This window comes from Notamacropus eugenii, chromosome 2, assembly GCF_028372415.1.
Source record: "Notamacropus eugenii isolate mMacEug1 chromosome 2, mMacEug1.pri_v2, whole genome shotgun sequence".
Classification (NCBI taxonomy): Eukaryota; Metazoa; Chordata; class Mammalia; order Diprotodontia; family Macropodidae; genus Notamacropus; species Notamacropus eugenii.
The window spans coordinates 288,841,219-288,865,601 of NC_092873.1; the positions used below are offsets into that span (position 1 = coordinate 288,841,219).

Sequence of the window (24,383 nt, forward strand, 5' to 3'; positions counted from 1 at the left end):
AATTGTAAATAAGGAAAGAATTTCAGGTGGTAGGAGATCTGGCAGCAGAGGAATCCTCTTCTCATCATGCCAGAGAAGCTCAGTTGTCAGAGTTCTCCAAGGGTCATGAGGCTTTGTGAATATTCCCTGGGTTCTGGAAGGGTCCTCACAAGTTTCCTCCTTTGCCTTTCATACAGCCCATTCTGGAAGGTGTTCTTTCATCCTACCTTTTGCTGGCCTTCTGCTGTTCCCTCCCAGGGCCTTGGGCCTACCTGGTTGCACTGTTCATTCAGGAAGGATAAGGATTCCATAGATTCTCACTTAAGTGTTCTTCTCCAAAATTTAGCGTTAACTTGCATGGGGCCCACTTAATGGAAGGGTTGCATTTTTTGAGAACTAAGCTATTATAGATGATGCCTTTTCCAAATCTGAACTTAATGGAAGACAGATCATAAATTCGCATCTCTTCAGCCTTCAAGGTTTACCATGTAATGTTTTTACTTTACTTTAGTATCTTAGTGATAAAAAGGGTTAGATACCATTATATTCCTGCTTTCTCCAAGGTTCATCCTACCTGCACCTTTGATTTTATTCCTTCCTCTTTCCTCCAGAATTCTGCTTTCTCAAGAGTTTTTCTCATACACTTTCATTCTCCTTTTTTTCCTTGTTTCTTCCCAATTGCTCACAGGCATGTTTAAGTCTTCACATTCCTAAACAAGTCCCCTTTGACCTTGCTACCCTATCAGTCCCTCTCTTTCCTCCCCTACTTTGCTAAAAATCAATAAAAGTTTCTTACTCATGAGGGCTTACCACCCACTCTATAATCTGCTCCTTCCCAAGGGGATGCTTCCCACTCCCACTCTACTGAAACTACCTTTTCAAAGGCCACCAAAGACCTCATAATCACCTAATACTTAGGAAGGTGGGCAAATTCTCTTCTTTCTTAGTTCTCTGCAACTTTTGACACTATTGACCTGTTTCTTAATGGATATACTCTCCCTTAACTTTAGAAATTCCGCACTTCTCTGGTTCTTACTATCTGTCATTATTCCTTTCTTAGTTCATCTGTTTGCAGACTTATTAGAGACTGTGCCTCAAGGTTTTGTCTTTGACCAACTTTATCTTCTCTCTCATAATGTCTCCCTTGGCAATAAAAAATATATATTATTTATTTGGTGTCCCTGAAGCCATCAGGTGACTGGCTACAATGAATGAATGCAGGTAATAGCTACTTAACAAAGATTTCCTTGCCATCTCTAGGAGGGAGCATCTGAACCAACTACTTTTGCTCACCTGGAATGGTTACCATGGTATGTTTTTATCAACCTTTATTAATACACCAGGTGAGTCAGGGGAATTTAATATGCAGAGGTATGAATTCCATATGGAATTCACTGTCCAGAGTCACATCTATAGTCACTTAGTCAACAAGCAATTATCCAATGCTTTCTATTCACCAGGCACTATCCTAAGCATTGGGGATACAAAGAAAAGCAAGAGATACTTCCTGCTCTGAAGGAGCTTAAGGTCTAATTGGTGAGACGACTTGCCAGCAACTATATACACACAAGCTAGATACAGAAGAAGTTGGAGACAATGAACAGAGGGCAGGCATTAAGGAGGATCAGGAAGGTTTCTTGTAGAAGTGGTATTTGAGCTTGGACTTGAAGGAAGCCGGGGAAACTGGAGTGGTGGCACAGTTGTTACCTTCTGCCCTGGAACTTGGAACTACAATAAAAGGGGACCCAGTTATCTTGACAGAATAATAAGGGCATTAAAGGGTCAAAACCTCTTTTCCCAGAAGGAGTTTAAATATCAGTTGGCCTCCAGTTTCCCAGGTGTCTTTCCTTCTTCCTATTAGCTTGTCAGTCCTCAGATCCTGTTATGAGAATTGAATGAGATATTAGTCAGGTGTGTTCTAAACATCAAAGTGCTATGTACAGTCAGGTTTCAGTTAGTGCAAATAAGAGATTCTCTGAAGTGGTTGTATTATTTGAACTTATACTCTATGAAATTATAATTATATATAGAATATGGTCATTAGTTCCAGGTCAAGGGAAAATGCAAGGAAAAAACTTAGAAATAAGTTTTGATCTGTTAACATAATATGGCAACAAAGGATAAGAAAATGCTATTCTGATTCATTTATTACAAAATAATAATTTATGGAGAGCAAATTTTTTTTACAAATCAGATTATCTTACCTAAAGATAAGCTTACACTGCAGATATAACCTTGTTATTGGTATTTAATCTATGTTAGCAGCAAAGACTAAACTGTCTTCTCTTTCTTTAAATCTTTATAACATCCACTGGGAGGTGCAGAGAGCTTTTACCCACATCTCAGAAAAATTGCATGTTCACATTATCACACAGTGTTTTAAAGGTGATATTATTTCTTTGAAATATTTTTTTCAATAGCTGGTCTAAAATAACTTGTATATCAGTTTTCAGAAACAACTCTAGTGCCCCCTGGTTTCCTTTTTGACCATCAAAGAACTGGAAGCAATTAATGGTCCTGGCATCTGAGTTAAATAAGCACTGATTTAATTGGGAGGTACATTGCCTCCCAATAACAGTGTTGGGCAATGCTTGGGCATTTTAAATCCAGGTTAAGTATTCTCTTTCTTAGAAATGTAAGTTTTGGAAGGCCTCTTTTTCTAGAACAAGCCTGTTCCAGCTACATTAAAAACCTTTTGATCAGTGTATCCACCTTCTTCAATTATTTTCTTCAAAATAGCTGCTGTGTCCTTATCTGCACTGGCTGCCTCTGGTAATTTTAACATTATGCAACTGGAATCAATTTTTGAGAAGAATCAAAAAATGCTTGCATTAAAAGTTTATTCACTGCTCACTTTACTTCAGGTTTTGTTTTTTGTTTTCTTTTTGTATTGCCTTAAATAAACTTGAGAGTTTTGTTTGAATGGCTGTTCTGCTATCACACGGCATGTGCTTTTGAACTGGATCCTTCAGCCCGGCAGCTGCTGAGAGAAGGCCTCCCTTTTTTCATTGTTTCAGTTCTATTCTTTGTTGTTATGAATTACATCACATATATATGTCATACACAGACACTTAACATTTTATAATGTTCCATGTGGATTCAGGCATTTTGACTCCTTGTCCTAGTTTCACTACTATGACCACATTCACATCATTCAATGACATTAAATGTTTTTGTGCTACCAGTTTTTCCATCTGATGCATTCTTCCTTGTATCTATTTTGGTAAGAGCTCTTTAAAAAATAATTAAATCCACCGCCGGTGATAGAGTAAGTGCACCACAGGAGATCCACATGTGAGGACAGGTCAGTGAAGACCAACAGAAGAGTTTGCCTTCCTCTAGTTTGCACCCAGTCATCACACTCACTGATTTTTGGCTTATGTTAAATGTGACCTAGTATCATTTTAAAAACCACATTAAGAAAATTTCGAATAATTTGAACTTGCATTAGTCGTGACCTAGCTACAATTAGTATTCCAGATGTTGTCTGTCCTGACATGGACAAAGTCCTTTACAGCACTAAATCTATGATCCTGAGTAATTTTGCCTTGTTATGGCTCAGTTTCCTTACCTACAAAATAAGGAGGCTGGTAGAGATGGCCTTCTAGCTCAAGGTCTATGGTTCTGTGGAAGCCTAAGAAGCTTTTAGAAAATGTTTTGCTAAGTGTACTGTGTCAACAGCATCCCCTTTTACCAATCTAGGTAGTTTTGGCTGGGTGGGGGAGAGGGAGGGCAGAGAGCAGATTTATGATGTCATTTGCATACGGAACTCCAAGTGTGGAAACTCTCTCCAAAAATATTACTGAATAATGTCAGTACTTTAATCAATGCAATGACCAATCATGACTTCAGAGAACCAAGTGTTCCTCCTGATAGACTAGGGATGTGGAGCATATATTTTCAAGCACACTCACTATGTTGACCTGTATAATCTCCTACAAGAGAGGGTTCTATGATGAGGAATTTGTGGAAAGTGACAATTTTATATATATATGTACATATATATGAATATATACACATACATATCATCAATAAAATATTTTTAAAAGTAACACCTTTCCAACACTGCAAATAGGTAACTCACTCATGACTTGCTCACAGTCACACAACTTATATCTCTAAGAGGCAGAACTTTCACTCTGGTCTTCCAGGCTCCCAGACAAGCTCTCATTTTATGACCTATATACATGTTCCTTCACAGTCTGTTATCCTGCTTAAAAAAAAATTAATTTAGTCTATTCTGCTGGGTTTTAGTGATCATTGATTCCTTTCCTAATAACACTGTCCAGAATTTTGCCAGGAATTGCAGTCAAGGTCACTGGTATGATTAAAGCAAGAGTATCTTAGAAGCTATTTTTTTGGCCTGTACTTACTTCCCAGTTAAACTTAAGAGACACACCAAATCCAGGGAAAAGTTGATCATTCTTTTTAGGCATGTAGTAAATGCTATGAAAGACCTCAGCCTACAGCAGTCATCCCCCAATTATTCCTTTGTCTGGCTGTCTGATTATGTATGAGGTGACAATGGACTCTCTTCTTGTGATGCAACATTTATAACACAGACCACAGATAAATAGGTGGCCTTATAAAATATGCTCCAGTAGATTTGTGTTCTCACTGATGTATTTCCTCCAGTACTGCAGACTGGAACCCATCCACGCCTGCCTGTTAAAAAAACATACTGGTTCTTAAATAACTTATTTGTTACTTTAGAGGCTGAATATATGCTGAGGAATAAAAACGTACTTTCTTTTTTAGCCAACAAAATATATCCAAAATAGTCAAGAAACTATTCAGTTTATGGAGTGAGATGAGGTATAAAATTTAATCTACTCTGATAGGGGGGGAAAATTTTTTTCAAATCCCTGTATGAACTCCTTCTACATCTGTTGGGAAATCAAATGGCACAAGGCTTCCAAGATAAATTTCATACTTCAATCATAATTGTCTTTATGTATATTGAAGATACTGTAATAATTTTTAAGATGTAGAAGTTTGGTGAGAAGGGAACTCCTGGGGATTGAAAGAATGCTTTTTTATTATTACATATTTGTTAGGTTCCACATGCATACTATTAAAAAAATTTTTATATAGCTTTCTACTGAAGCCAGAACTGAAGAACAGGCAGCAACCACAGACCTAGAAGGAAGCACAAAAGTTCAAACTGCTCATTTTCTAGTTGAGGAAAGGTAAGAGACTTGCCCAAGGCCGTCTAAGCAGTCAGCAACAGTCATTCAAATTTCTTAAATCCCTACTATGTGCAAGGTACTGGGGATACAAAGAAACTCTCAAGATAAAAGACCATCTCAAGGAATTCTCAGTCTCATGTGGGAGACAACAAGTAAAAAACTATGTACAGATCTGACATGGCCAAGATAAACTGAAGACAATCCAAGGAGGGAAGGCCTTAACATTAAGGGGATTCAGGAAGGCTTCTGGCAGAAGGGGATTTTAGCTGAGACTTGAAGGAAGCCAGGGAGGTAAGAGTCAGAGTTCTAAGCTTGGGGGGCAGGGTGGACAAAGAAAACTAGACAAAGAAGGCCAGGGCCTCTGTGGGCAGAGTCCATTCTTTCTACTGTACCACGCTGAAAAATGCCTGGAGCTTCTTTCTTCATGTGAGAGCATTTTCAGACTACACAGTAGCAAACTTTTTGCCCACATGTGGCCTATTATCTAGCAGGAGCCTAAGCTGGGAGGCTAAGGTGTTACTAGATTCAAGCTCCTAACCTTGGCCTCATAAAGGCATGTATCAACTCTCTCTCTCTCTCAGAAAAATGTGTGTATGTATTTTTGCATGTATGCATGTATGTCAGCCAGGAATTGGGAAGGCCTGAGTCCAAATAAGGCCTCAGATATTTATTTATTAGCTGGGTGACCTTGGGCAAGTCACTTCACCTCTTTTTGCCTCAGTTTCCTCATTTATACAATGGGGATAACCTACCTTCCAAGGTTGTTATTAGGATCAATTGAGGTAATAGCGCTTGGCACCTAACATATACATGCACACATACACATATATAATAATTTCTTCATTCTATAGACATGAACTGAACACACTGATTTTTTACTTACACAGCAACTACATGCACAGCAACATAAGATTTTGCTGGGTATGAGGTCCTCCGTGTATGTTTGCTGAATGAATGAATAAACATATAAATGAAGGATGGCACGTATTTAATTCTATTCTGGTACTGTCCTTACCTTGTGCTCTGGCACATGCTAAGAAACTTAATCACATATTTCACGATGAGGAGAAACAGCTCATCTCTTGTCTTTCCTACTGCCAATGAATTAAGACTTTCATTATTCTCTCGTTTTAAACTACTTATTTTGAGTTATACTTTCTCCCACTTTTTGCATTGAGCAGATACACCCTTGTTCCAAAAACTTCAAGGACCTTGGAGCATGTGAAGCTCTATCCTCTTCCCTTTCCAGTCTCATCTTCCACCACTCCCCCTTTAAATGCCCTCCCCTCCAGCCTGCTTCCTTCTGAACACAGTCTACCCTTCTCACTCCAGGGTTTTTATTCTCTACTTGCCTCTCCTTAGTCTTAGAATGTTCTTTTCTTATTCCTTCCTCCTGTTCCAATTGCCTCCTCACTTTGAGTCTACTGAAATGTTATCTATCCTTTTGCCTGGCACATGGTAGTTATTTAATAAATGATTATAAAAATGAACTGAATTGACCTCTTCAAGTCCCAGATCAGCCAGTCAATTAAAATTCATTAAGCACCTATAACGTTCCAGGCACTGTGTATACAAAGAAAGCAAAACCTTGTCAAGGAGCTCAGTCTAACAAGGGAGATGAAAGGCAAACTACCATGTACAAATATGCTGTGTGTGCGCACAACATATACATACACACAGATATGCAGATATTTTTCAGTTTGTCATATATATATATACATAACTTGGAAAAATCAATAGAAGGAAAGCCCTAGAATTAAGGGGGATGAGGATAGGCTTAATGTAGAAGATGAGATTTTGTCACATATCAGCTCCTCCATCCATTCAACAATAAGCATATGTTGAGCACCTATTATATACAAGGGCACTGGAAGTTCTGAAAAGACTGCTATGAACTAAAGTCATTTAGAGATCTTTTCCAGATCTGGAATTCTATGAGTCTATGAAAACTTTCCTTTATCCTCCTAGCTGCAAGTAATTTCTCCCTACTATGTATGTGAACTCCCATTAGAAATTGCATAAGAAATGCTTGGGACAAAGTAGGCACTTAAATGCTTGTTGAATGAATGAATATTCCTTAAATATATCTGTGATCTTGTCAGTTTGGAAGTTCGATGAGTCAGGTTGCACTCCATCCATGTCTCCCCAAACTGTGAGACTCCTTTCTATGTTCTCCCAAAAGTTTGCTACACAGAGGCCTTCCTCAACTTTCCCCAGCATCACCATGGTACCAGTGTGATGCTCTACTTGTCCACCTTTCATGTCTTCATGCCATACGACTAGCTCATCTCCTTTGGACATATAATTCCTTGATTTTACTTCTGTTCTGCTTTGGATGGAGTTTCTTACTGATTAAATGAGCAGTTTGCTCACACCTACTATATGCCTCTCCTTTGCCTTGTGTGATGCTCATCTTTAAGTCGCTGCAGATAATGGTATTCCAGGAATCACTACTATACAACACTGATTAAATGTTAGTATTAAAAAGATAGATCTTTGCTTTAAAGGGAAACTTGGGTACCAGGAAAGCAGGTTTGCAATTTCCTAAACTTAATACAGTCCACTCTCCTCCCTTGTCTATCTGTACCGTCTGTCCTAGATAAATATATTGTTGGATGTGGTCCATAGGGTATCTATCCAAATGCATGTTGATGTCTGTCCAAAAGACATTCTTCATCCAATTGATATTTCCTGGGTGGGTGGACAAGCCAACCTCCCAGAGATTTCTTCCAGGAGGCATTGCAAGGTCCTGGGGCCTGATGCAATAGCATGATGTCATCAGCAAATAAGAGGACCTGGAGGGCCTTACCGTCCACAGGGAAATCTCTCTTCCTTCCACCTAAAACTGCGTTGGGTCTTTTCCATTACAGCAGTCAATAAACTTGGTGAGCTTATAGCTCCGTTTTATGTTTTGCCTAATACTTATGATAATCAGGTTATTGAGAGGGGTTATTTCTATTATATCTCTTAAGGAATCTTGAATATTTTAATATATGAGTTGGTGCCATATCATTGGAAAAGAGTATGCAAGGTGGTCTCTTCTACCAAATCAAATGCTTTTTTTTCATGATTGACGACAATAAGTATCATGTTCTTTATAACTTTCAGTTAGTATAAGATGGTAAAAATTTGATCCATTGTTTTTTATGACTTGCAAAAGTCTGATTTTCATATACTAGTATCATCATTGCCAATTCACTTTATTTGTTACATATGACTTTTCACAAAGGTTTTGCATTATGGGAGAGCAGACACTTGTATTGGTAGTTGTCAATATTAACGAGATCTGACATTCTTTTTCTATGCCTCTGATATCTTCCCCTCCTTCAGATACCTTGTATGTCCCTTCAGAACTGGATGCCCTCCATGATATATCTTCTCTAGATGTACTTGGTCCAGTCTGGCTGTTTTCCCCCATCTTTATTCTCAGTGCCCTTTTTAGCTCCTCTATAAGCAGCTGTCATAGAAGATGGAGATCAGGGCCTGAAGTTAAGGAGACTTGAGTTCAAATCTGGCCTTAGCCACTGGCTAGCTGTGCCTCTGGGCAAGTCATTTAACTTCTGCCTGCTTCAGTTTCCTCCTCTGTAGAATGTTGACAATAACAGCACATATCACAGGGTAGTTGGAGGATCAAATGAGATGTTTGTAAAGTGCTTAGTTCTGTGCCTGGCACACAGTAGTTCCTTGATATCTATTGCCTTCCCTTCCCCAACTGTGATGTTCCATGGAGAAAACAATTTGATAAAATGGTTTTTAAAAATCTTGTCTGTTTTTCTTTCCATTTTCGTTCTTCCATTTTCATTCCTGAATGCCCTTGAGATGACTTTGCTTAGTAGTAGGATATCTTGCCATGGTTTTTAAAACTTGGCTTTACCTTTCACTGCTTCTCTTTGTATTATAAGAGAATTGTGCTCAAAATCATCCATCAATCTTCTTAAGATTTTATAGACAAGTTTATATGACCTTGGGTTTTGGAAGTCAACACCAGTGCAGTACAATGTCTGGCAGATTTTATCATGCTGGAAAGACTTCAACTATGGCCCTGGCCATAACCTGTTTTATGAGGACTAAATCAGTTATTTATGGAGAGGTACATTACTAGCAGGCTTGCCATGTGGTGATAATTTTTTTTTTTGGCCATGGCAACTCACGAATGAATATTATCATTTAATATGTCAAACAGTTTTTTCTTCTTTTCGGAGTGCTTTATGAACAAGGTGAATTATTAACGTTAATGTTATTTTTAATCTTTTCTATTTACTAAAATGACAAATAACTGGGTAATAAATGAAACTTTTAAATAATATGCTATAGACTATTTTAGAAACAATGAAATTTTAGACGAACTCCTATTGAGTTACATAATGGAATTTTTCTTGATTTGTCTATTTAGAGATTGTCTCATAAACTGAGAAGCTCTGATATATGAATAGCCAAATTAATAAATAAGGTTGATTAGGTGAACAGTTTTCTTACAAAAGAATTCAATATTTATATGATAAATTATGAACAATTTTTCAGGAACACACCTATTGTAATAGCTAACAATTATATAGTACTTTAAGGTTTGCAAAGTGTTTTGTATATGTTATTTTGATCCCCACAACAACCCTGGGATGTAGGTGCTATTATTATCTCTATTTTACAGAAGAGGAAACAATCTAAAAAGAGATTAAACAACTTGTCCAGGGACCCACAGTTAATAAATGTCCTTGGGCTATATTCAAATCCAAGTTTACCTTTGCAATTCTGCAATTCCAGAACTCTATTTGTGATACTGAGCTGCTTCCCTATTAAATACTATGCACATCGGAACTGTTGGCAGGCATATTCTGCCTCTTGCTGTTCAGTCCTGTCCAAGTCTGACTCTTCATGATCCCATTTGGGGTTTTCTTGGCAAAGATTCTGGTTTACCATTTCTTTCTCCCGTTCATCAGACAGATGGGGAAACTGAAGAAAACAGGGTTAAGGGACTTGACCGAGGTTGGATTTGAACTACGATCTTCCTGACTCTAGGCCCAGAGCTCTTATCTATTGGGCCACCTAGCTGCCCCTTTCTACCTGTAGGCACATTCTATATTTTATTATATACTGAAAATATTTAAATAAAAAAAGGCACTAGAGTAGGGTACTTGCTCTAATTACATGCTCCATGTCCTTCCTTTTCCATTCATAAATCTCCTGAATAATATCTTCAATGGTCTTCACTAAGAGCCCACGATGATACCTCCCCTCACTGTGGTGTGCAGGTGTCTATACTAGCTGAACATAATTGCTAGTGGGCTCTACCAAGCTGGAAATGTTTCTGCATCTGCACCCTTAATTGAATTTAGGACATCATCTGGATGTCTTGAAGGCATCCTATACTCAACATGTTTCCCACTATTAGCTGAAGAATACACATCTTTCCAGATGCATTTCTTCTTTACCCCTTCCTCCAACCAATTCAAGCCCAAGTCTTGTTGATTCTACTTTGTTACTGTCTTGTATTCCTCCACATCTCTACTCACACAGTCACTATCCTAGCTAGGGATGTCATTACCTCTAGCCCTGACCATTGCAATAGCTTCCTAATCGGTCTCCTCCTCAAGGCTCTCCCTTCTCCAATCCATACTCGCTTTGAAAGGGCTGAAATAATCTTCCCAAGGCATGAGTCACTTCCCCAAGCAAAAATCTTCTGTGGTTTTTTAACCTGTAACATAAAACACAAACTACTCAGGCTGGCATTAAGAAAACTTCATAATCTGTCTCTAACTTAACTTTATAGTCTGATTTCATATTATCTTGCTTCACATAGTCTACATTCCAGACAAACCAACCTATTAGCAGTTCCCTGAACTCAACCCTCAGGATCAGGTGCCTCTTCCTGAAGTAAGACTTTCCAACTCTCCCCCCCCCCCCCCTTAAGTACTCTTAGTACTCATCTCTGCAACCCATTACAATCCTCTCCCTATCCTCCCCTCCCCACCTGGGTGTAAGCTCTTTAAAGGCTGGAAATGATTCGGTTTTGTACTCTTGGGATATAGTAGAGTGTCTTGTATCCTACAGCTGTTCAGTGTTTGTTGAGCTGATTTGAATTAGATGGGTTTGATGATGGTTTTTGTTTCCTTGTAACAAGTTAAGTATACTCAAACAAAACAAACCAACACATTTCGCTACTCCCCTCTGAAAGTCCAGAATCTCTCTGCCAAGATGGGAGATAAAAGGGGATGCTTCATTATCAGTCTTCTGAAGTTATGATCTCCAGTCCTTTCTCCAACACACTGCTGTCTATCCATTTCTCCTCAATCCTGTCTTTCACAGCTGTATTAAAAAAAAAATTGAAATGTTACATGTAAAATTTAAAATTTAATCTTTGTAGATTCATCTTTCCATTCCAGAGGCAGCGAGGTGGTACAGTGGATAGACTGCTGGGCCTGGACTCAGGAGGTTCTGAACTCATAGCCTGTCTCACATACTAGCTGGATGACCCTGGACAAGTCATTTAACCTCTGTCTGCTTCATCTGTAAAATGGGGGTTATGATAGCACCCGCCTTACAGTAGGGTGATAGGGAGGATGAGCTGAGAAGGTACTTGTATCATGTTTTGTCAAACCTCAAAGTGTGAGCTGTTCTAGACTTCTGAGATCTTTCTACATCCTGTGGGCTATCAGTATGCCAGCCGATGATAAATTTCATAGTGGAAGGATCTGTCTTATCTAAATGTTATATTTCTTCCTGAACTGTGTTTTTCATATAGTACACAGGTAGGCCCCTAAGGCGTCTACTGAACGGATTTAAACTGAATCAAGATTTTCATCCGAGTCATTGATAAAATGGTGAACAAGGCAAGGTCAAGCACTGAGCCCTGTGGTCTTCACCTAAGGTTGGCACCTGTTAGACAGTGCTTCGGGCTCACATAGGAGCCCACCTAATTTTACTATCATCTGTAACATAGCTCCAACTTGTCCAGGAGAATACTAGCGGTTTTTTTTTGAACATCACAAAGCCTTTTTGACTTGCTAAAACAGATAATTTCGTTTAATTCAAGTCATTATACATTGATTCTATGTCCAGTATGTGCAAGGTGATAGGGCTACAAAGAGAAAACCAAAACAGTTTCATTTTAAAAGAGCTTCCTGGCTTATAGCATCGCCTTGGTCCAGTTTCATAACTGTCAGGGGAAAAAAAGGCATTAGGTTAGTTTAGCAGAATTTCTCCGTTGTCATATCCATTCATTCAGCACAGTGTAATTTTATACGCTATGTTTTATAAATCTGACAGCGGTGCTTTGCGAGGGAGCCTAGGGCTGAAACAGGAAATGAGCCAGCACTCGGGGTGGACTGCGCAGTCTAAGGCGCCCAGAAGCGGCCGCCGCAGGCACAGAGGCCGCGCCGTGCGGGCGGCAGCAGCCGGAGCTCGGCCGCACGGGGCCGCGGACGCGGAGCCTCGGAGACAGCGGGGCCTCGGCGGCAGCGGAGCCTCGGCGGCAGCACCGCCCTTAAGGTGCCAGCTGCGGCCGGGCCGCGCCTCCTTCCAGCCCCGCCCCGGGCTGACGCGGGCGCCGGGGCCGCGAGCCGAGGCCCGTCACGGGCGCTCTTCTTTTTCAGGAAGAGTGCTTTTCACTTTCCATACTGGCTTGTCTTACTTTCCCTCCCGCTCGTTCCCCAGGGAACAAAACGTTTGATTTTAACCCGCAAAAATCCCTTCTTAGGCGCCTTACCGGGTCGGACCTTTCCCCCCCGGGAGCCCCAGCCCGCCCGTGACGTCACATTGACGTCACCGTCCTTGCTCATGCACCTTTCGGATCCCAGTCCACTTCTGGGACGGTCGAACCCGGGTTCTGCCTCCTGGCAAGGACCCCCCCCCCCCCCCCCGCCTCCTTCCTCCCAGGGGGCGGGGCCCGGCCTCTCAGGTATCCAGCAGGTGCCCCAAACCCTAAGCCTGAGCAAGGCACGGGACTCCTTTGCCTCAGTTTCCTTCTCTGTAAAATAGGAAAATTAGCGCACACGCACACGCCCCTCCTCACACGGTTGTTAGGGGCATCAAACGAGATGAAAATGCGTAAACTTCTTTATAAATACTAGCTGTTATTATTAATGATACAAATTTTAATTCGATTGTGCGTGACGGGTCACTTCTACCCTCTGCCAGACTAGTGCCGAGGTCGGAGGCTGTGCCTTATTACTAGCCATGGCCCGACATACAGTGGGCGCTCAATTAGTGCTCTATTGGGGACAGGCACGTCCGCAGGGAAAAGGGCTGGGTGGAGGGACAGAGGGCCAGCCTCCCTGCCCCGCCCTGCGGCGCCTGACGTGGTAGTCGGGCTTGGGCCTGCCACTTTCCGTAGGGATTGCGGGTTTCAGGAAACGACCCTTCCCGCCCAGCCTGGGAATGGGGGTGGGGGCGGGGGAAGTGAAGAGGCGCAGCGGGCAGCCACGCAGTAGACAAATCCAGAGACTTCGAACCCCCTCCGCGCAGACCAGACACCGCGGCGGGGGCGGGGCCCGGCCCGGCTCGCACTCAAAGCGCCCGACTCTAGTAACGTCACCACGCACCCACGCGCTCCAGTCTTCACCTTCAGTCTCCTCATTCGGTCGCCGCGACTAGCCCTTTAAGAGAGGAGAAGCTGAAGGCTTCAGAACTTGATTGACATGCCTTGAAGCCTATCAGATTCTTGGCAGGCACCCAACCAGATTTAAATTCTCTACTCAGACACTGGACGCAATGAAGGAAGAGTGAAGAGGGCGGGGGAGGGGAGGAAGGAGAAATAGTTACTCGCGAGATATTAGCCTAACCCTCGCTTCGGAAAAAGTGCCCGAACTGATGGTCTCGCTTTCCAATTAGAAGTCAAGGGGAGGGGATTACGGACCAATGAAAAGGATGAAGAGGTGGGCTCGCTATTCTCCCCGCGCGAGATGAACCGTTACAGGACGGGCCTATTAGCCAATCAACCTCGCTAGGATTGGAGTCAGGTGATTCGATGGTGCGGCGAGGGGCGGAACCACCGACTGGCGCGAGGAACCGTTAATACGGACAACGGCAACAACCAATGGGATCCTCTTCCTAGGACGTCAAGACTCCAATAAGAGAGGTCGGGCGGGATCCTTCACTTCGCGCTGGGAGCTGGGGAGACAGACAGAGGGAACCCCCAATGACCTTGAGGAAGAGAGGCGCTCGCTGACCAATGAGGGCGGTGGGGCGGGGTCCATTGCCGCGGCGGTGTGCAAGATGGCGGCGCGGGGTTCCGCTGTGTGAAACCAGCGCGGGCAGGCGAGCTCCCCTGTTCCGAGGCGGCCCCGCACAGTCCTCCGCGATGAAGGGTAAAGAGCGCTCTCCCGCGAAGGCCAAGCGCTCCCGCGGCGGCGGGGAGGAGTCGAGCACCCGCGGGGAGCGGAGCAAGAAGCTCGGCGGCTCCGGCGGCAGCAACGGCAGCAGCAGCGGTAAGGCGGACAGCGGCGGCCGCCGCAGCCTGCACCTAGACAAGGGCAGCAGCCGGGGCGGCAGCCGCGAGTACGACGCGCCGGGCGGCGGCTCCAGCAGCCGCCTGCACAGCTACAGCTCCCCGAGCACCAAGAATTCGTCGGGCGGGGGCGAGTCGCGCAGCAGCTCCCGCGGGGGCGGGGAGGCCCGCTCGGCCGGGGCCGCCCCCAGCTCCGCGGACGGCGGCGGGGGCGGCGAGTACAAGACGCTCAAGATCAGCGAGCTGGGCTCCCAGCTCAGCGACGAGGCGGTGGAGGACGGGCTGTTCCACGAGTTCAAGCGCTTCGGCGACGTGAGCGTCAAGATCAGCCGCCTGCCCGGGGGCTCGGGCGACGAACGCGTGGCCTTCGTGAACTTCCGCAGGCCGGAGGACGCGCGGGCGGCCAAGCACGCCCGGGGCCGCCTGGTGCTCTACGATCGGCCACTCAAGATCGAGGCCGTGTACGTGAGCCGGCGCCGCAGCCGCTCCCCTCTGGACAAAGAGGCCTACGCGCCCGCCGCGGTGGTGGGCGCTGCCGTGGGCGGGCACCGGCATCCCCCGGGCGGGGGGCAGCGGGCGCTGTCCCCGGGGGGCGCAGCGCTGGGCTACCGGGACTACCGCCTGCAGCAGCTGGCCCTGGGCCGCCTGCCCCCGCCGCCCCCGCCCCCGCTGCCCCGGGAGCTGGAGCGGGAGCGCGACTACCCCTTCTACGAGCGTGTGCGCCCAGCCTACAGCCTGGAGCCCCGAGTGGGTGCCGGCGCCGCCCCCTTCCGCGAAGTGGACGAGTTATCTCCTGAGGATGGCCAACGTGCCAACCGCACTCTCTTCCTGGGTAACCTGGACATCACGGTGACTGAGAGCGACCTGCGCAGGGCCTTCGACCGCTTTGGGGTCATCACCGAGGTGGACATCAAGCGGCCTACGCGGGGCCAGGCAAGCACCTATGGCTTCCTCAAGTTCGAGAACCTGGACATGTCGCACCGCGCCAAGCTGGCCATGTCCGGCAAGGTCATCATCCGCAACCCCATCAAGATCGGCTATGGCAAGGCCACGCCCACAACACGCCTCTGGGTGGGCGGCCTGGGCCCCTGGGTGCCGCTGGCTGCCCTGGCCCGCGAGTTTGACCGCTTTGGCACCATCCGCACCATCGACTACCGCAAGGGCGACAGCTGGGCCTACATCCAGTACGAGAGTCTAGACGCGGCCCACGCTGCCTGGACCCATATGCGAGGTTTCCCGCTGGGGGGGCCTGACCGCAGGCTGCGGGTGGACTTTGCAGACACGGAGCATCGCTACCAGCAGCAGTACTTGCAGCCGCTGCCGCTGACCCACTACGAGCTGGTGGCTGATGCCTTTGGGCACCGAGCCCCTGACCCCCTGCGGGGCGCTCGGGACCGCACACCTCCCCTGCTGTACCGGGACAGGGACAGGGACCTCTACCCGGACACGGACTGGGTGCCACCTCCTCCTCCCGTGCGGGAGCGCAGCACCAGGGCTGCTGCAGCTGCCGTACCAGCCTATGAGCCACTCGACAGTCTGGAGCGCCGGCGGGATGGCTGGTCCTTGGAGAGAGATCGTGGAGAGAGAGACCTGCCCAGCAGCCGGGACCCTCCCCGCAAGAGGAGGCTGCCCGAGGACAGCGGGAGCCGCCATATGGACAGATCCCCCGAGAGCGAGCGCTCCCGGAAAAGACACTGCCCCCCCACACCTGACCGCAGCCCAGATCTGGGCAGCGGCCGAGACCGCTACAACAGCGACCCTGATCGCTCCTCGCGCCTGCTCCTGCTCGAAAGGCCCTCCCCTGTGCGGGCAGACCGGAGAGGTAGCTTGGAGAGGGGTCAGGGCGACAAGAGAGACCGCAAAAACTCAGTGTCAGTGGAACGGGAAAGGAAGCACCGCGCCCCTGCGCCCTCGGAGGGCAAGAGCCCCCTGAAGAAGGAGGAGCGTGCAGAGACCTCTTCGGCACCAAGCTCCAGTAGTGGGTCCAAGCTGAAATCACCACCGCAGAAGCCCGAGGCTGCTGCGGCCTCCACCCCAGCGGCTGCCCCCAAGCTATGCCTGGCTTGGCAGGGCATGCTTCTTCTCAAAAACAGCAACTTCCCCTCCAGCATGCATCTGCTGCAGGGTGATCTCCATGTGGCCAGCAGCCTTCTGGTGGAGGGCTCTACTGGGGGCAAGGTGGCCCAGCTCAAGATCACCCAGCGCCTGCGTCTGGACCAGCCCAAATTGGATGAAGTGACCCGGCGCATCAAGGTGGCCGGGCCCAATGGCTACGCCATTCTGCTCGCTGTGCCTGGCACCTCGGACAGCCGCTCCTCATCTGTGTCTGACGCCACAACCTCGACTCAGAGGCCACTTAGGAACCTGGTGTCCTACCTTAAGCAAAAGCAGGCCGCTGGAGTCATCAGCCTCCCTGTGGGGGGCAACAAAGACAAGGAGAACACCGGGGTCCTCCATGCCTTCCCACCCTGTGAGTTCTCCCAGCAGTTTCTGGATTCTCCTGCCAAGGCACTGGCCAAATCTGAAGAAGATTACCTGGTCATGGTCATTGTCCGTGGTGCGTCCTAAAAAGTCCATGTGTAGCTTGCATTTACTACTTGACATGGTTCCTAATGTGTGATGTGTTATGGGATACAGCATCAGACACACAACTTTATTATTTTTTTAATTAGATGTTTATTTGTAGCTATTTCCTCCTTACCTTTCTATAAACCACTTTAAAGTAGAAGTCAGGAAAGTTTAGCTGTTGGCACACATAAGTGAAGGCCATCGCCCTGAGAGTAGCAGGCAGATAAACTTCCCATCCTTTTATTTGTAACTTTTGTCCTTTATCTTCATTTTTGTAAACTTTAGTTTTAAAAAGAATCCTTTAAGTTACATACCCATTATATTTGAGAAGTCAGAATTTGGAAAACAAGTTAAAAAAAAACCCAAGACTGGCAGAAGAAACCATATACACCTGTGACTTGGCCTCTGTTGTACTTATTAATCTGATTAAAAGTCTAATTTTTAGGCTTGGTGTATATGTAAATAATTCCGATGTCAGAATTATTTTGTTTTATTTTGACTAAAATTTGATCAGGGAGTGCAAATGTCAGGTGGTACACTGTACAGCAGTTTAATTCTTTTAATCAGGTGTTTGAGTATTTCATTTAATATACAAAATTCCCAGAAGTATGCTTTAACACGTGCATTCTAGCATCTATTCATGAGTTCTACTGTATCCCATATATGCACTTTTGGTTTGTAGCTGTGACTGTTCAGTAAATATTGAGGACTATGTTACAAACCATATATGTCTTGTGCTTACTCTAGTATGCAAGAAACAAGTAGGTGCTTTAAGAAGAAAAAATCTAGTCAGTATAGGTGTTTGTTTTTACTGACTTTTCAGAGAAGTGTAAGGTACAATTCATACTTAGTAGTGCATACTCCAAAATTAAATGTTTGTCATCAAAGGTGGGTTATATTTTTTGTGACCATTTAAGGTTCTGGCTTCAGTAATAGAAAGAAACAGTTGTCTACAGGCTTTTAAGATGTTATCTTAGGTCAGTGGGCATCAATCAGTCATATCTAAGTTGCAGAATTTTTGGTTGGTGATCTTAAAAAATGCCTTAGAAGGACCTTTTGTGGGGTTTTTTTGGGGGGGGGAATCCCCAAATGATAGTGGGGGGAGGTCTATTACATCATTGTAAATGTTAAGCGTTGGTGATATTCATGTACAGTGGGGCTTACCTGGTGTCTGACAAAATTTAAAACACTGAATAGATTCCAGGGCTATGAGACCCGTTTTTATTTTTGTTTTCCCCCCAGACAGCTTATTGTATATAGCTGGTCCCTAAATGTCAGTTTAACACAGCTTTTAAAAAAATGTTTGCTCAATTGGATTTTGAATTTTCTCTCCCAGTCCAATTTTGTGAATTCTTTTAACTGAATATTATTTTTATTTCTGTTTTGTAAGCAGGCATTTTGCTGCTTGGGTATCTAGCAACTCATCAGTGTATTTTTTATTTATTTTTGATATGTCAATTTACCCTTAACTGTATTTTGCATTTTTCCCCCTGATTGAAATGGTGATGACCTCCTCTAATGCCTATAGTACATGTTAAGTTGTGAATAGAAACTTTAGGAAGATCTGGATTATGGTTACTATTATCTGTGAAAGCATTTTTACTTGTTTGAAGCCTAGTAGAACTCAGCTGTTCTTTCTATTATCAGTGAGGATGCTGATACTTTGAAATAGCACCAATAATAACCCAAGGGAAACTGCATATGTTAAATTCATCATTATTTACTTTTTAAAAGATTGTATTCGTTGTTCTCCATTATGGCAGGTGTCTAATGCATGTCAGCATGACCTTCATCACTGCTATAGTATATCATCCTTTTGATTTCCTTTATACATTTCTAAGGTTTTTTTGGTTTGGGTTGGTTTTTGAAACTGTGGAAAAAAACTTCACAGTTTTGATGATTATTGTGGAGAGAAAGTAAGTGCTGGACTTTGAATTCAAGGTCCTTGGTGTACCTCTGGGGAGAAAAATTGTATTACCATTAAGCCTTTTGTGTTTAATGCCTTTGAAAAGCAGTGATTGGGACTCAAATATGCAATAGACACCTGTTTTAAAAATTGATGCATGTATGGGGTCAAAGTACAGTTTATGCCTCCAAACACTTTATCAATTAGAAACTATCTCACTCAATTTTTGGAGCCCCTTTTGATAAAATGAACTGGGAAAGCAATTTTTGCTCTTTTGAAGAGTAAGCTTGTGGCATCTAGTACTCTCTATGATCCAAGGTGTTTTGTTTTGTTTTTTTAATCAGGTGTATTTGAAGGGTAACAGGAATAAGCAGCACTGTGCTTTTACTTCCTGTTTGAATGTTTAGTTAAAGTGACTGTTTTTGTTAGATCTGGTAATTTGTGCTTCCTGCTCTATTTGTGAAATAGGTTTAATATCATTCTTGAGTGTGTAAGGTAAAGTAATTGATGATGTTTAGTACGGCAATTATCTTAGTGCCATCAATTCACAATGCTGCCGTCTTATCTGTGTTGTCTATCCTGTTGTACAGGTGTGTAACATCAGTAACACACTTCATTCAGAAATGGGAAATTCTGAAAGTCTAGAACCATCTCTGTGGTGCTAAACACTATTAGCCAGAATTTTGTAATCCCATTATTGGATTTTCTATAACCAAATTTTCTTGATGCTGGCTGTGTGCATACAGTTGATGTTTCTAGAATTTATTAGTTCAAGTGAATTGAAAGAACATTATTTCTATAAAGCAGTTAATGGCTTGGTACACAAGAAAAGGAGAACATAAGATGATTAAGCCTTTTGTATCAAAATTCTAAACTTAAAGGTATAACTGGTTCCCTAATTGTATCAACTGCTGGTTAATTTTACCTGATCTCTTTTATTGACTGAGACTGGAAGTTCTTCCGAGGGTTATTATAAAAATTCAGTTCCTCTTTTAAGTTAATTTACTTTGAAGCCCTTTGTTTTCTACCTGGTGTAGCTGAAAGAACTACCTTTGCTTTCTAAGTATAGGAACCATTCATCAGAAACTTCCAGCAGTAACAGAATGAAGAGACCACCATAGGAGAGAGGGTCTAGATGACCTTTTGTGGAAAGGACATTTTTGGTGTATGTAACAAGCAAATTTTCTGGGTCTATTTTTTCTCATTTCCTTGACTGGTTTTGAGATAATATTTACAAAGGAATCCACTGTGAAAATGAGAAGCAGCTGTTAGATTTATAGACTTGACTCCTATCCTCTTGATTATAGTGACATCCTTAAAAGGAATATTATCACAGGTAACTGTAGTGAACTGTTAAGCTTGATGGAGAGTTTGTATATAAGATTTGAAATAGTGTTGAAACCAAGGATCTTAAAGGGTTTGCTGGTTATTTAGCAATACTTTATATGGAAACGGTTCATCTTGTTGTCTTTTAAGTGGTACCATAGCCCATTAGATTTTAAATGGCTATGTGCATTGACCCCTTTTTTACGATATATTGGAGTGCCCTATTGCTAGAAAGCTTATTATAAACAAAAATACCACAGAGGTGAAAGTTTGACTGCAATTTTTATTTTCATTTTTTTTTTCACTTTTCATTTGCCTTTAGGAAGAATCCCATTAAAAAAACCCAAATAATTATAAGCTTTCACTAGATTTTTCTCTGGAAATTTTTTGTTTCCCCCTTTTCCCTCACACACTCAACTGAGTGTGAAGGATATTTTCAGTTCTATAACTCTTAAGTTTAGCTTATAAAAAACAAAAACCCAACCTGTTCTGCTTGTTATGTGTCTTCATGGAATGAATTCATTTCAAGGTTTGTGCCAGGGGGTATTATTGGTGCTTTTTGAAATCAAAGTGGACTATCCAGAAAGGCCTTGTAGCTTATGTTCATGAACCTATATGTATTGTAGGGAAAAAATATGTTGTAAACATTTGTACTTAATAACCTTTTTTTCCCCCTCTGCAAGCAAAACTGGTGGACAGCGGATGAAGATTTGGAATTCTAAGCTCTAATGGACCTTTTTGAAGAGAAGTTGTGGCTTATGTGGAATTTACATGGGCCTCTTGATTGGAAGAAAGCTTATCTGTTTAGTATTTGTGCATTTTACTAAAATGGCAGCTTAAAAAGTTGTGTATCTGCTATTGTGATGCCAATGCCCGTGTTTTAAGTGGAAAAAATGACCTCTTTGCTTTGTGCTGTGTACACAAGATTTCTGGAAAAAGTAAAGGAAAACCCTTTTTATGGCTCACACAGCTTAAAAAGTAGCTGTCACTCAAACGTGCGCTCACAGTTGAGCTGATTTTGTTTCATTCTAAATAAATTGTTTCTTTTGAGGAAAATGTTTTTCTGCTTGGAAGTGAATTGACGACAAACCTTTGACCCCTTTGTTTGCAGCGGAGGGGGTACTTGCTGCTGCTCAGATCTTGTATGTCCTGAGCAAGAAGCAGTTAAACCATCATTTCATGTTGACGAGCCTGGTGTGTCAAATCTGAAGGATCTCTAGTGAATGTGTTACTGGGGGTCACTTGCTGCTCAATCCTCATCCTTTGAAGGGCATGGTGCTGTTTGCTGGGATGCAAGAAGCAGGGAGAGCACCTTAAGCCTCAGAACGTTGCACAAATCTGGGGCTTGGCTGGTTGGAAGAGCTGGAGTTGCTGAATTTTAAGTTTTGATTTATTTTGTTCACCCAACACGTTTGGCCTTAGTTTCATTTTTAATTTGAAGAAAAAGTTTGAAATTGCTTTGTCTTGCACTTAAAACGCTCGCACCAAATTGCCAAAAGAAAGAGAAATGCTCCGTTTGCTTTTAAATGTTAATGATGTTAATAAAGCCTTTGCTGACACAGTGGAGGAGCTCCTCCGTCTCCAGGGGCTTCTCACCAGTTATGCGGTCATGGGTTTAGTTCTGAATGGATGAAGAGTTCCTGAGAGCTAGCGTTTGTAATTAAAACCATTCATTGGTCTCAGTGCCTTATTTGACCTCTGGTTCCACAAGCCTTGGATGTGCATGCATCGTGATGGTTTCATAGGTACGAACGCACACTCAGTCCCTGTCACTCCGGTTTATAGTACAGATTGTGAGGAAAAAAAGGCATTCCTAAGGAAAGAAAGGGTTTGCCTTAGTTCCTGCGTTGTCCTGTATGGGGGCTCCTGAGCTTTGGAAGGCTGCTCCCACTATAGGAGCACAACTCCCATGTTTGCCGCAGGAGACATCATGGCACGGGGACGACGCCAGAGCCCAAGAGGAAGCTAACCTTGCCGCACCATTCTGGCTTCAGACACCTCTGTTGTGGTTTGCCAATTTTAAAGTTAACTAGTTGCAGACGAAGACAACCTTGAAATGCAGGCTTATCTGGCTTGTGTTGAATTTTAAACCTCGGATGGAAGAGCCCTAGTGCTGTCCGTCTCCATGCAGGATGTTGATTGCTAGGCAACAGGTGATTATCAACAAAGGATGCCACGATTGTATTCTGCACAAGGTGGTGTTCCCGTGGCAAACAGCTGTGTAAACTTGTAAACAGGTAAGGGGGGTTTTCAGAAGTCAAAATGCATTGTAATATGTAGGGTGAGGGTTTTTACTTGTATTCCCTACTGAATTTCTGCAGCTGGAAATTCTCAGGTGCTTGTAATGCTCTGTTACTAATACATTTCTTCTTCACTAAAGTACCATATTACCAATTTCCATATGAGAGGTAGAATGAGAACTTTGATACTAATGCTGCTTTTTCCTCTTATTCTTTGAGGAGTTTCTTAAAGAATGTTCACTTATAAGACATTGGAATTTTAGATATTCAACCTGGACTTCTGCATTAAAAATCCTTTTATTTGGTCCTCTTTCCATTTTAAATATTACCTGGGTCCTTGTTTCCTCCCAGGTCTGTGATGCAGTGACCATTATGTACCCCTGACCTTGGGAGCAGAGTACTGGGGGACAGGTGAGGAGCTTGATCTTGGGATGAACTGCTTATTATTAGCAAAGAGTAGAATTTCTTCTTTCGGAGGGGAAGTTTACTGTCCAGTGAACATTATTCACTTGTCTGTTCTGGCAGGAGACACCCACTACTACAAAAAATATTTTGCTCCCATCCCTAAGCACTGAATCTCAAACCTGGAGATTGATGGTATCACCATTTTTCTCATATATAAGAATAATAGACTTTAGGACCCTGGCATAGAAAGATTACAATGCACAATCCATAGGGTTAATTATCAAATTTAGTTAGATCTACAAATTTTTGTTTGAGGAGAAAAGTACTTGAGAAACTTAAGACTAGTCATCTTGTTTTTATTTTTTTCCCCAGATGCAAGTAGCAGGCTGATATCACTTGTTCACAGCTATTATGTGCCATTCATTGCTCAAATTGTAATAGTTCTTTCTGTTTAACTGAGGAGGTAATTATGTTGGAGTTTTACCTACCCCTAACACCTGGAATTTGGTGTAGGTTGCAGGGCAGTTTCATTAGAGCTTCTCTGTTTCTTCGCAGGATTGGGTAGTCCCTCTGGATAATAGTTTGTCCTGACAACAATAGCTAGCTATTATATAGCACTTACTATGTGCCAGTCACTGTGCCAGACACTTTACAATTATTATCTCATTTGATCCTTGCATCAACCCTGAGAGATAGGTACAATTATTATCCCCATTTCATAGACAAAGTAATGGAGGTAAACAGAGGTTATGTGACTTGTCCACAGTCGCAGCTAATAAGTATCTAAGGCCAGATTTGAACTCTGGTCTTTCCTGATCCCAGACCCATTGTTCTTATCTTCTTTGCCATCTAAGAATTTGGTTTGGATTTCAGGGTATTTAGAGTCTTAATTTTTGAGTAGGAATATTTAAAAAAAACACACACACACAAAACAAACCCTGTACAAAAAATGGTTTTCATTGAAGGTTTTGCCAAGTGTTTTCTCATCCCAGTTTAAAAAATATTTTAGTGCCATTTTGCTGCTTAGTAATAGCACATTAAACGATAGGTATCTTATGTACTCAAATCTGTAAGTAAACACCTGACTCTTGGGGAAATTCATGCTTTAGACTTTCATAAATTTTAAATGCATTTCCAGGGTGTGTCCTACAAAAGGAAACAGAAAAGAAACTTATACATATGAGGGGGTTCATGTATTTTACCTAGATAGGGGCAGTCAGGTTGGCCTTACAGCCTTGAAGACTTTTTTGATCTGGATTAGCAGAGAGAGAAATCCTACACCAAATCATAGATTATTGGAATATTGAAGAACTGTTATAGGAAGAATA

General features: G+C 43.2%; 2 protein-coding genes and 1 long non-coding RNA gene across 4 annotated transcripts in view; 1 reads left to right on the forward strand and 2 right to left on the reverse strand.

Annotated features, from left to right (window-relative positions):
- Window positions 1-205: 205 nt before the first annotated feature.
- On the reverse strand, window positions 206-12,600 carry LOC140527387 (uncharacterized). 2 transcript variants are annotated; one of them, XR_011974787.1, is made up of 3 exons: window positions 11,137-12,600; window positions 10,711-10,860; window positions 206-1,858 (listed from the first exon to the last, which is right to left on the reverse strand). It is a non-coding gene; the product is annotated as an uncharacterized lncRNA (long non-coding RNA). The 2 variants fall into 2 exon arrangements; XR_011974786.1 differs by lacking the exon at window positions 206-1,858 and adding an exon at window positions 8,353-10,118.
- A 145-nt stretch (window positions 12,601-12,745) lies between these two features.
- Window positions 12,746-21,466, forward strand: RBM15 (RNA binding motif protein 15). Its single transcript, XM_072644284.1, has one exon. It carries the CDS (start codon window positions 14,335-14,337, stop codon window positions 17,176-17,178), a length of 2,844 nt encoding a protein of 947 aa, XP_072500385.1. The 5' UTR covers window positions 12,746-14,334; the 3' UTR covers window positions 17,179-21,466.
- Window positions 20,676-24,383, reverse strand: part of SLC16A4 (solute carrier family 16 member 4) — a 45,972-nt gene continuing 42,264 nt past the window's right edge. The window contains exon 10 of the mRNA XM_072644290.1: window positions 20,676-24,201. The gene's annotated coding sequence lies outside the window, so the exon portion shown is untranslated. The remainder of the gene's footprint in view (window positions 24,202-24,383) is intronic.